The 13,082-nt window shown below is 44.7% G+C and overlaps 1 protein-coding gene across 1 annotated transcript in view; it reads right to left on the minus strand.

Annotated features, from left to right (window-relative positions):
- bub1 (BUB1 mitotic checkpoint serine/threonine kinase) overlaps positions 1-13,082 on the minus strand; it is an 86,252-nt gene that overhangs the window by 2,735 nt on the left and 70,435 nt on the right. Inside the window, exons 21-22 of the mRNA XM_080192933.1 lie at positions 9,622-9,783; positions 1,020-1,177 (exon numbers count right to left, since the gene is read on the minus strand). Of these exons, the coding sequence (XP_080049059.1) occupies positions 1,020-1,177; positions 9,622-9,783 (320 nt within the window). The remainder of the gene's footprint in view (positions 1-1,019; positions 1,178-9,621; positions 9,784-13,082) is intronic.

Genomic DNA, 13,082 nt, shown 5'->3' on the forward strand with positions numbered 1-13,082 from the left:
GCCATTCAATAAGATCATGGCTGATCTGTCATGGCTCAGTTCCACATTCCTGCCCTCTCCCCATAACCCTTAATCCCCTCGCTAATCAAAAACCCGTCAACCCATGTCTTAAAAATATTTAGCGAGGCAGCCTCCACCACTTCAACGGGCAGAGAATTCCAGAGATTCACCACCCTTTGAGTGAAGAAGTTCCTCCTCAACTCTGTTCTAAACTGCTCCCCCCTTTATCTTGAGGCTATGCCCCCTAGTCCTACTGTCCTTTGAGTGGGAAGAGTCTCTCCACCTCTATCCTATCCATCCCATTCATCATCTTACATGTCTCAATGAGATCTCCCCTCATTCTTCTAAACTCTAACGAGTACAAGCCTAGTTTATTCAGCCTCTCCTCCTAGCTCAACCTAGTAATTGCTTAACTGGGAGCTAATGTAGGTGAGTGTACATAAGGGACTTGGTGCGAGTTAAAATATAGGGTGAGCTCAAATTTACAGAGTAGAATATGTTGAAATAGTCAAGTCTGGAGGTAAAGGCATACATGAGGGTATCAGGAGCAGATGAGCTGAAACAGATGAAGTCAAGCATTTAGGAAGATGAAAATACACTGTCTTAGCGACGGCACAAATGTGGTTGGAAGCTCATCTTGGTGTCAAATGTCACCAACATTGTGAGCAAACTGTCATCTTGCTGCCAGAGAGGAACCAAATTGATTGAAGCTACTGTTTTCAGCCCCTGCTACAGACTTCTGAGTGGCCAATATCAGGCAAAGTTCATACAATGTGAACAGACAGGTAGCCCTTCCAGCAAGATAGCAAATTCATTTCCTGATGAAGTGTGTGGCTAGGGATCATAGCCCCAGCTCTGGACAAGGCTGGTTATGGGGTTAAAAAAGACACATAGCGACCGGTCACTTCTGACTAGTCCATCCATCGCAGAAGAGGCAGCATAGATCAGAATTTTTAAAAAGCAATAACATGGTGAAAGAAATAAGTTTGATTTCACAAAGTTGTTACAAAGATACAAACCTTTCTCCAAGAATGAAATTGTCAGGTTTTACATCGCCATGAATGATTCCAATACTGTGCAGCTGTTCCATGATATATAGAATGTGGATGGCAAAGTAGATCACCAAAGGCTGAGGCATTGCTTTTTCATTTATTGTTTTATATAGATTAACTGCATTCTGAAAACAAAGATGATACTGAATTTTACTAGCGGTTTTCAAAGAAAAATTCATTTCTACATGTTCAAAAGAAAGTTAAGGTAGTCTTTAAGAGCAAAGAGTTATACATCTTCCCCTCCCTGATTTCCAAAACAGACCCTTTTGTCTTTCTTGTATGCTATACAATTCTTAAAGCTAGCACATTTCATAATATCAATTTTGTGGTTAGTAACCACAAATATTTCTCATAAATACAGCATTTTTTTCCTCATGACAGAGGACCATTCTAAGCACAGGAACAATTTGGCGAGCAGAAGTATTAGATAGCCAATTACCCACAAGAGTAAATGAAAGTTACTACAGTTGCTGAACATAGAATCCTATGGTGTAGAATAAGGCTATTGAGTCTGCACCAACCACAATCCCCTAAAGGCCTTATCCCTCTGACCCAAAGCATTTGCCCTAGCTAGTCCCCCGACACTATGGAGAAATTTAATATGGCGAATCCACCTAACCGACACGTCTTTGGACTGAGAGAGCAAACTAGAGCACCCGGAGGAAACCCACACAGACACACAGAGAATATGCAGACTCCACCAAGACAGTGACCCAAGCTGGGAATCGAACCCAGGTCCCTTGCCATCCTTTTGCCCCCAGATTTTGCACATTTTCAGTTTCAGAAGATTATGGCACAGGATGAGATCGTAGTGGTCCATAATGCCTGTTCTGGTTCTTTGAAAGAATCACCATTTAGTACCTTCCTGGTGTCCTTTATGAAGTTTCTTAAAATTGTTGTAGATACTACTCCCACCAGGAGCCTGAAAAAAATTTTGTTTTACAAAAAAGATCCTCATCTGGTTAGTGATTCAGAGTAGAGGAAATAGTTTATCCTAAATTTGGAACTCCTATGCTTCATCCCTGTATCATCTGAGTGAATCCGTGGTTCTGACATTCTGACTCTGATAAAGAATCTAAAATTAGACTTCAACAATTTCCAGGTCAAAGATCATAACCTGAAACATTGAATCTGTTCCTCTCCCCACACAAGCTGGCAGGCCTGAGTAATTACAGCATTTCCTGTATTTTAATCCACCATTTATTCAGTTTTAACATGTGTTTCCTTTAATACTCTGCCATTTCTTAAACAGCTTCATCAATTTATCCTCAAAGATTTGTCTATTGTTTTGCAATTGAATATGTACCATGTATTCTTCCCGAGACATAAGAAATAGGAGCAGGAGTAGGAGTAGGCCATCTAGCCCTTCGAGCCTGCCCCGCCATTCAATAAGATCATGGCTGATCTGAAGTGGATCAGTTCCACTTTCCTGCTTTCTCCCCATAACCCTTAATTCCCTTGCCTACCAAAAACCTATCTACCCGGTCTTAAATATATTTAGCGAGGTAGCCTCCACCACTTCAACGGGCAGAGAATTCCAGAGATTCACCACCCTTTGAGTGAAGAAGTTCCTCTTCAACTCCGATCTAAAGTGCCCCCACCCATAATTCCCTGCCTTTTGTCTGCTACCTTTTTTAAACAGCGGCATAACATTAGCCGTTTTCCAATCTTCCGGCACTTCCCCGGAATCCAGTGAATTTTGGTAAATAATCACTAAGGCATCCACTATCACCTCTGCCATTTCCTTCAGAACCCTGGGATGCATTCCATCCGGTCCTGAGGACTTGTCCACCTTCAGTCCCATTAGTCTATCAAGCATACCCCTCTAGTGACATTAATCGCATTCAGGCCCTCAACTCCTACCATCCTTCTATCTTTAATATCCGGCAAACTATTCGCGTCCTCCTCCGTGAAGACTGAGGCAAAAAACTTATTTAAGGCCTCAGCCATTTCCTCATCTCCCACCACTAAATCCCCCCTCTCATCCTCCAAGGGCCCAACATTCACTCTAGCCAGCCTCCTCTTTATATATTTGTAAAAACTCTTACTGTCCTTTGTATTTAGTGCTAGTTTAGCTTCATTGTCTATCCTTCCTTTCTTTATCAACTTCTTAGTCATTCTTTGTTGATTTTTAAACCTTTCCCAATCTTCTAATCGCCCACTACTTTTAGTCTCTCTGAACGCATCAGCTTTTAATTTAATACCCTCCTTTATTTCCTTCGATAACCATGGCTGGTTATCCCTTCTCCTACAGTCCTTCTTTACCATCGGAATATATTTCTGCTGTGCACCGAAAAAGATCTCTTTAAAGATCCTCCACTGTTCCTCAGCTGTCCTACCAACTAATCTGTGCTCCCAGTCTACATTTGCCAATTCTTCTCTCATCATACTCCCCTCTGTTCAAACAGAGGACACAGGTTTGGGACCCTACTTTCTCATCCTCCATCTGCATCAAAAACTCAACCATACTATGATCGTTCCTCCCAAGAGGATCCCTCACAATAAGATCCCTAATTCTTCCTGCCTCATTACACAACACCAGATCTAAGATAGCTCGCCCCCTCGTAGGTTCCGTCAACACTGTTCAAGGAAACTATCCTGATAGCGTTCCAAGAACTCTTCCTCAAGTCCACCACATCCGACTTGGGTCAACTAATCAATATGCAGATTAAAATCCCCCACAATTATCGCCGTTCCATTTCTGCACGCATCATTTATTTGCTTGTTTATAGCCTGCCCCATCTCTAAGTTATTGTTTGGGGGCCTGTAGACCACACCCACCAGCATCTTCCTCCCCTTACTGTTCCTTATCTCCACCCACAACGATTCCACGTTTTGCTCTTTGGAGCCTATATCTTCCCTTACTACTGCCCTGATATTATCCTTAATCAACAGAGCTACCCCACCCCCTTTTTCCTCCCGTTTATCCTTCCTAAACACTTGATACCCCTGGACATTCAGCTCCCAGTCCCTGTCACCCTGCAACCACGTTTCCGTAATGGCCACCAGGTCATATCCATTTGTGCAGATCTGCGCCACCAGCTCATTCACTTTGTTCCGAATGCTTCGTGCATTCAGGTAAAGTGTCTTTATACCAGCCTTTACCTGGACCTTATTTGAAGGAACGCGACTAACCTTTCTCATGTCCCCTACTCCCTTTAATATTGGGACATCCTCAACATTTTCCTGCGCCCGTACCCTCTCTTTTACTTTAGATATTGTAATTTCTCTCATCCCTGCACCACCACTCCTCCCACCCAATTAGTTTAAAGCCGTATCTACAGTCCTAGTTATACGATTCGCTCAGACTCTGGTCCCAGCACGGTTCAGATGAAGACCATCCCATCTGAACAGGTCCCATCTGCCCCAATACTGGTGCCAATGCCCCATAAATTCAAACCCATTCCTCCCACACCAATCCTTGAGCCACCCATTCATCTCTTTAATCCTATTTAGCCTACGCCCACCTGCATGTGGTTCAGGTAGTAATCCAGAGATAACCACCTTGTCGGTTCTGCTTTTTAATTTGATTCCCAGCTTTGCATACTCCCTCTGCAGATCCTTAGTCCCCATTTTGCCTATGTCGCTGGCACCCACATGTACCACAACGACCGGATTCTCACCCTCCCACTCCAGGTTCCTCTGCAGCCCAGATGAGACATCCTGGACCCGAGCACCAGGCAGACAATACACCCTTCTGTATTCTTTATCATTGTGACAAAGGACAGTGTCTATACCCCTAACTACACTATCCCCAATTACCACTACATTCCTCTTTACTTCTTCCTCTTTGTCCTGTGTCTGCACCACTGTACCATGGGCAGTTTGCTCGTCAACCTTACAGCCTTCATTCTTGTCCACACTGGGAGCAAGAACCTCAAACCTGTTGTGCAGATTGAGAGGCTGAGGCCTTTGGGTTCCCCCCTCCTTCCTCTCACCCTTCCTCCCCACTCCCCCCTCCTTCCTCTCACCATTACTCCTCTCAGCAGCACCATCTTGTTTCTGACCCTCAGAGTTAGCCAGTCTAGGGGGTGTGAATCTCTCTTGTACCCCATTATCCACAGTACATTCCCTCTCCCTGATGAGCCTCAAGTGTCTGAAGCTCAGAGTTCAGTTCGTCTACTTTGAGCTGGAGCTCTTCAAGCAACCAGCACTTACTGCAGACATGGTCACTGGGAAGGACCTTGGGGTCCACCAGCTCCCACATCATACAGAAACATAAGAACATAAGAAATAGGAGCAGGAGTAGGCCATCCAGCCCTTCGAGCCTGCCCCGCCATTCAATAAGATCATGGCTGATCTGTTGTGGCTCAGTTCCACTTTCCCGCCCTCTCCCCATAACCCTTAATGCCCTCTCTTATCAAAAACCCATCAACCCGCGTCTTAAAAATATTTAGCGAGGCAGCCTCCGCCACTTCAACGGGCAGAGATTCACCACCCTTTGAGTGAAGAAGTTCCTCCTCAACTCTGTTCTAAACCACCCCCCTTTATCTTGAGGCTGTGCCCCCTAGTCCTACTGTCTTTTTTGAGCGGGAAGAGTCTCTCCACCTCTATCCTATCCATCCCATTCATCATCTTATATGTCTCAATGAGATCTCCCCTCATTCTTCTAAACTCTAACGAGTACAAGCCTAGTTTATTCAGCCTCTCCTCATAGCTCAACCCCCTCAACTCCGGTATCAGCCTAGTAAACCTCCTCTGCACTCCCTCCAAGGCCAAAATATCTTTGCGCAGGTGCGGCGCCCAAAACTGCACACAGTACTCCAGCTGCGGCCTCACCAATGCCCTATACAGCTGCAGCAAGACCTCCCTACTTTTATATTCAATCCCCCTTGCTATGAAGGCCAGCATCCCATTCGCCTTCCTGACCACCTGCTGCACCTGCAGGCTGGGTTTTTGCGACTCATGCACAAGGACCCCGAGGTCCCTCTGCACCGCCGCCTGCTGCAGTTTTTCGCCACGTAAGTAATAGTCCTTCCTACCATTATTCCTACCAAAGTGGACCACCTCACACTTGCCAACATTAAATTCCATTTGCCATTTCCTGGCCCATTCGCCCAGCCTATCTAGATCCTTCTGCAGACTCTCCACACCCTCCACGCAATTTGCCGTTCCCCCAATCTTGGTGTCATCAGCAAATTTCGACACCCTACACTCGGTTCCCTCCTCCAGATCATCTATATAAATGGTAAAAAGCTGAGGCCCCAGCACCGACCCCTGGGGCACTCCACTAGTCACCATCCGCCAATCCGAATAGCACCCGTTGACCCCCACTCTCTGCCTCCTATTTGACAACCAATCCTCTATCCACGCTAACACCCTACCCCCAACTCCATGTCCCTCGACCTTCTGCAATAACCTCTTGTGAGGTACGTTGTCAAACGCCTTCTGAAAATCTAGAAAGACCACATCCACCGGCTCTCCTCTATCCACCGCCCTAGACACATCCTCATAGAACATATGCCCCTCCATCACAGTCTCCTAGTGATTTCTAAACACAGTTAAGAATTTAAACTTACCCTGCCCTTTTCTCCCAAAAACCTGTGATCCAAAGTCCTTACAGCTCACTCTGCTTCCCTCTCACTCAGACTACATTTCTTCTTCCACATTACATTTCACTTAACATCTAGATGCTTAATCTGCTAGCCCCTGCTTCTGAAATTGTCATGTTAATCATATTCTCTCATTGGGCTTACAAAGTTTGATAGCGTCTCTATATCCCATTACAGATCATATAAATGACCCCAACACAGACCTCTGCAGTATGCAGTAATGATATCACTGGAATCTGAAAGTTAATTAACCACCGAACCTGTGGAAACTTTTGATTTGTGCATTGCAAATGGTTGGCATGGCGACACAGTGGTTAGCACTGTTATCTCTCAGGGCTAGGGACCTGGGTTCAATCCCAGCCTTGGGTGATTGTGGAATTTGCACATTCTCCCCATGTCTGCGTGGGTTTCCTCCTGGTCCTCCAGTTTCCTCCCACAGCCAAAGATGTGTAGGTTAGGTGGACTGGTCATGCTAAATTTTCCTTTAGTGTCCAGGTATGTGTAGGTTAGGTGAATTAGCCACGGTAAATTTGAAGGTGTTACCAGGGTAGAATGGAGGGGGTGGGCCTGGTCGGATGCTGTTTCCAAGAGTCAAAGAACAAAGGACAAATACAGCCCGGGAAACAGGCCCTTTGGCCCAACGAGCCCGCGCCGCCATTTTAACATTACCAGTTCCCCCTCCACCCATGACCCTTATCTATGCTTATGGCATTCCACATTGAGGGAAACTAATTTAGGGACAATTTATTACCTCCAATCAGCCTAATAGCACATCTTTGTCAATGCAGATTTGATGGGCCAAAGTCTCTTTCTGCACTGAGTGGGAATTCTATGTGGACAAGCTTTAGAGTGGCAGAAAGTAAGCTATTCGCCACATAATCCAGACTGCTCTTGCAGCCAGAGTATTCAAGTGGTTGGTAAAATTAGGTTCCTACCTCTTCTGACTCTTAATAGCACAGTCATTATTTTGCAGAAGGTCAAGGTAGACTTACAGGACAATAACTGGCCTATTGTATTTGTCATGTTATTTGTAAACAGGACATCCATCAACAATTTTCCACTTTGTTGATTAGATGCACATGTTGTAGCTGTACTGGGACAGCATGAGATGAGGTGCAACTATCTCTGAAGCACAGGTGAGCAGCATCATAGCAGGAATGTTCAGGGACCCCAATAGGCCTTGCAATCTTGTCATATCATTTGGAGCAAATTGAACTGGCAAGTGATGACAATCTTGGTGAAGACTGTGTAGTAATACGTATGCCAAGCTGAGAATTTTGAACTTAAATCCAACATTTCCACAGTTGTGAGACAGTTTAGAGAAGGTTCACTAGGCTGATTCCTGGGGTGAAGTGGTTGTCTTGAGAGGAAGGGTTGAGCAGGTTGGGTCTACTCATTGGAATTTAGAAGGAGAGGTGATCTTATTGAAACATACAAGATTTTGTGGGGGTTTGGCAGGGTAGCCATTGAGAGGATGTTTCCCCTCATGGGATAATCTAGTTTCAAAATAAGGGGTCTTCCATTTAATGAAAATGAGGAGGAATTTCATCTGAATTTCATTAGTCTATGGAGTTCCCTATCCTGGGGAATGAAGACATATTAAATTAGACAGATTTTTGATAAGGGAATCCAGGGTTATGAGGGACAGACAGGAAAGTGGTGGACAAATCAATCCTGATTTTACCCGCACTACTGCCCAAGGCTCATAAGATTGCGCCCCAGGCCAACGCCAAATGCCGTTCTGCAAGCCTCGCCTGCCCCGATTAAAAATAGGGCCATCAAATTCGCCATGAACATATTGACTGATGAAGCAGCATTGAGGGGTTGACTGGCCTTCTATTTTTTATGTTCTTGTATTTTGTGAATACTTTGCAGGACTACGGAAACATCTACATCGTATTTCAGACATCTCTCCTAAAATGCTACACCTTGCTTGAATCACTACTTTTTTTTTAAAAAATGTAGGCCTCAAATTTGAAAGCTACAAGGTTGGACAGGGAAGGGGGGGTGGTGGAAAGAGACAATAAACTTCTTTTGGGTTACCTCTTTCATACCCATCAGTACATCCCACTCACCATTACAGCCACCACAGTGGGGGTGTGTGACTTTGTTGTTGAAGCTTATGAGATTGCTGAGGAATAATGTGCTTCAAAAGTCCTTCATTTTAAATCTGCCATCCTGACCCAGTCTGACCTGCACGCGGTTGCAGATCCACAGAAATGGGTTGACTCTTAAATGTCCCCTGGAACAGTCTAACAAGCTACTCAGTTCAGGGACAATTAGGCAGTTCAAGGGCAATAAATGCTGGTCCAGCTGGTCCATCATCCCATGAATGAATTTTTAAAAAAGATCTACGTGATTCCATGTGGACCCAGTGGACACAGTTAAGATTCATCCTCTTATTTTCCTGTGTTTTTAAAAACATACCTCCATACTTTTCATATTACTATGGAACCTCCTTGTAGAACTGATGCAAGCCAAACAAACTAGCATTCTCAGCTGGTAACTAACGATATAATCAATGTTTCAGGATGTTTCAGCAATTTGAATAGGTTATATACTTCAGGGCTTATTCAATGCCACATCTCTAATGCAGAATTCAAATCACCTTTTAGGTAGGTGACAATCTTTTTTCAATTCAAACATACCGCATTTAATCAGAATGTTTTTACTGGGGCGGCACACTAGTCAGCACTGCTGCCTCTCAGCACCAAGGATCCGGGTTCAATTCCAACCGTGGGTCAATGTGTGGAGTTTACACATTCATCCCGTGTCTGCGTGGGTTTCCTCCAGGTGCTCTGGTTTCCTCCCACAATCCAAAGATGTGCAGGTCAGGCTGATTGGCCATGCTAAATTGACCCTAGCGTCAGGGAGATTAGCAGGGTAAACATTTGCAGTTACGGGAATAGGGCCGAGGTGAGACTGTGGTCAGTGCAGACTCAATCAGCCAAATAGCCTCCATCTGCGCTGTAAGGATTCTATGACTCTAAAACAAAAGTATTGAGTAAAGCAAATACCAGCAAAGTTCCAAAACTGTACAGCTCTCCAACCAAAACACTGCCATTCTTAAAGTAGTGACCAGAGTGGATATTGTTGTAGAGACTGCAAAAGTTGGGCTTCAATCTCTCTTTTAGTTGAGTACATATGTAGAATTCCCAAGGATTAGATGTTTTCTGAACCTGGAGAGTAATTTAAAAAAAGACTTTAAAAATTGTATCCCACGTCGTAACTCAAGATTCAATTCACAATCAATGTATTAATCGTTCAAATATGTTTCTTCTCGATTGTAAACACCTCTATCATATCGCTCACTTAAGATTAACTGCAACTTCTTCAGTCTTTTTAATAAAATTGCCTTATATGATACGATTCTGGTCATTCTCCTCTGGACTCTCTCCTCTCCTAACCACTGATTCATAAAAGTTCAGGATAATTTCTTGCTTTTGTACTGCATGCCACAAAGCCAAGGATCCTATATGCATTTTTAAACAAGCTTTTCAACTTTTCTTGCCATCTTCAAAAATTTGGGTATACAAATCTCCAAATTTACATTCCAGTTTTTAACTTCCTCCATGGCTGTACTGCTTCCTAACTCTAATTTATTCCAGGATTGCAACCCTCACATCTCTGCACTGTTCCAATTCTGGTCTTTTGCATATCCACCACTGGCTGTGCAGTGAACTGTCTAGAACACAAGCTCTGGAATTCCATTCTGAAACCTCCCCACCTTGCTCACTACTCTTAAGGCATCCACTAAAACTTACTTTTTAGGCCATGCTTTGGTGACCTGGCTTAATATCTTATATGGCTTAGTGTCAAATTTTGTTCAATGGCACACCTGTAAGTGGTTTAGTATATTTTGCTATGTCAAAGGTATGACAAACATTGTCTCTCTGCTCTTGTATTCTCATGAAAATTGAATGCATCAAGGTTGCTTCAACAGCACCTTCAAAACTCATCTACCATCTGATAAGACAAGGGCAACACAGACATGGGAATACCACCACCTGGAAGTTCCCCTCCAAGTCACTCACCATCCTGACTTGGAAATATTTCTTCACTGTCACTGGGCCAGAATCCTGGAACTGCCTCCCTAACACCAGTGTGGCTGTACCTACACCACATGGACTCAGCATCACCTCCTCAAGGACATGGCCTAGCCAGCAAAGTCCACATCCCTTGAATGAACATTAAAAAAATTGTTTCTATTACCTCTCATTCTTAAGGAAGGCATTTACAATGGTATTATCATTAGACTAGTAATCCAGAGACCCAGGGTAAATCTCTCACCATGGCAGATGGTTAAATTTGAATTCCATAAAAATCTAGAATCAGCAGTCTAATGATGGCCATGAAACCATTCCTGATTGTTATTAAAAACCCATTGGGTTCACAAATGTCTTTTGGTGAAGGAAATTTGCCATTGCCTTACCCAGTCTGGCCTACACGTGACTCCAGATTCATAGCAATCTGGTTGACTCTCATAAGAACATAAGAGCATAAGAAATAGGAGCAGGAGTAGGCCATCTAGCCCTTCGAGCCTGCCCCGCCATTCAATAAGATCATGGCTGATCTGTCGTGTCTCAGTTCCACATTCCCGCCCTCTCCCCATAACCCTTAATCCCCTCGCTTATCAAAAACCCATCAACCCGCGTCTTAAAAATATTTAGTGAGGCAGCCTCCACCACTTCAACGGGCAGAGAATTCCAGAGATTCACCACCCTTTGAGTGAAGAAGTTCCTCCTCAACTCTGTTCTAAACCGCCCCCCCTTTATCTTGAGGCTGTGCCCCCTAGTCCTACTATCCTTTCTGAGCGGGAAGAGTCTCTCCACCTCTATCCTATCCATCCCCTTCATCATCTTATACATCTCAATGAGATCTCCTCTCATTCTTCTAAACTCTAACGAGTACAAGCCTAGTTTATTCAGCCTCTCCTCATAGCTCAACCCCCTCAACTCCGGTATCAGCATAGTAAACCTCCTCTGCACTCCCTCCAAGGCCAAAATATCCTTGCATAAGTACGGCGACCAAAACTGCACACAGTACTCCAGCTGCAGCCTCACCAATGCCCTATACAGCCGCAGCAAGGCCTCCCTACTTTTATATTCAATCCCCCTTGCTATGAAGGCCAGCATCCCATTCGCCTTCCTAACCACCTGCTGCACCTGCAGGCTGGGTTTTTGCGACTCATGCACAAGGACCCCGAGGTCCCTCTGCACCGTCGCCTGCTGCAGTTCTTCGCCCCGTAAGTAATAGTCCTTCCTACAATTATTCCTGCCAAAGTGGACCACCTCGCACTTGCCAACATTAAATTCCATTTGCCATTTCCTGGCCCATTCGCCCAGCCTATCTAGATCCTTCTGCAGACTCTCCACACCCTCTGTGCAATTTGCCGTTCCACCAATCTTGGTGTCATCAGCAAATTTCAACACCATACACTCGGTTCCCTCCTCCAGATCATCTATGTAAATGGTAAATAGCTGAGGCCCCAGCACCGACCCCTGGGGCATTCCACTAGTCACCAACCGCCAATCCGAATAGCACCCATTGACCCCCACTCTCTGCCTCCTATTTGACAACCAATCTTCTATCCACGCTAACACCCTACCCCCAACTCCATGCCCCCTTACCTTCTGCAATAACCTCTTGTGAGGTACCTTGTCAAACGCCTTCTGAAAATCAAGAAAGACCACATCCACCGGCTCTCCTCTATCCACCGCCCTAGACACATCCTCATAGAACTCCAATAAATTTGTCAGACACGACTTCCCTTTAACGAAACCGTGCTGCATCTGCTCTATCAAGCAATTCCCCTCAAGATGCCTCGCTATTTCCTCCTTGATGACGAATTCTAACATTTTACCTACAACAGATGTTAAACTAACCGGCCTATAATTCCCTGCCTTTTGCCTGGCACCCTTCTTAAACAACGGCATAACATTAGCCACTTTCCAATCTTCCGGCACTTCCCCGGAATCCAGCGACGTTTGGAAAATAACCACCAAGGCATCCACTATCACCTCCGCCATTTCTTTCAGAACCCTCGGATGCATTCCATCCGGTCCTGGGGACTTGTCCACAATCAGTCCCTCCAGTCTGTCGAGCACCGCCTCTCTAGTAACAATAATGTCATTGAAACCCTCCAGTCCTACCATGTTTCCATCGCTAACACCCAGCAAATTATTCACGTCCTCTTCTGTGAAGACCAAAACAAAAAAGTTATTCAAGACCTCAGCCATTTCCCCATCCCCTACCACTAAGTCCCCCCTCTCATCCTCTAAGGGTCCAACGTTCACCCTAGCCAGCCTCTTCCTTTTTATATATTTATAAAAACTCTTGCTATCCTTTTTTATATTAAGCGCTAGCCCAGCTTCATAGTTTCTCCTACCCTTCTTTATCAACTTCTTTGTCAATCTTTGTTGACATTTAAACCTCTCCCAATTCTCTTCTCGCCCACTACTCTTAGCTACTCTAAACA

Source organism: Carcharhinus amblyrhynchos, chromosome 7 (genome assembly GCF_965287045.1).
Source record: "Carcharhinus amblyrhynchos chromosome 7, sCarAmb.v2.hapA, whole genome shotgun sequence".
Classification (NCBI taxonomy): Eukaryota; Metazoa; Chordata; class Chondrichthyes; order Carcharhiniformes; family Carcharhinidae; genus Carcharhinus; species Carcharhinus amblyrhynchos.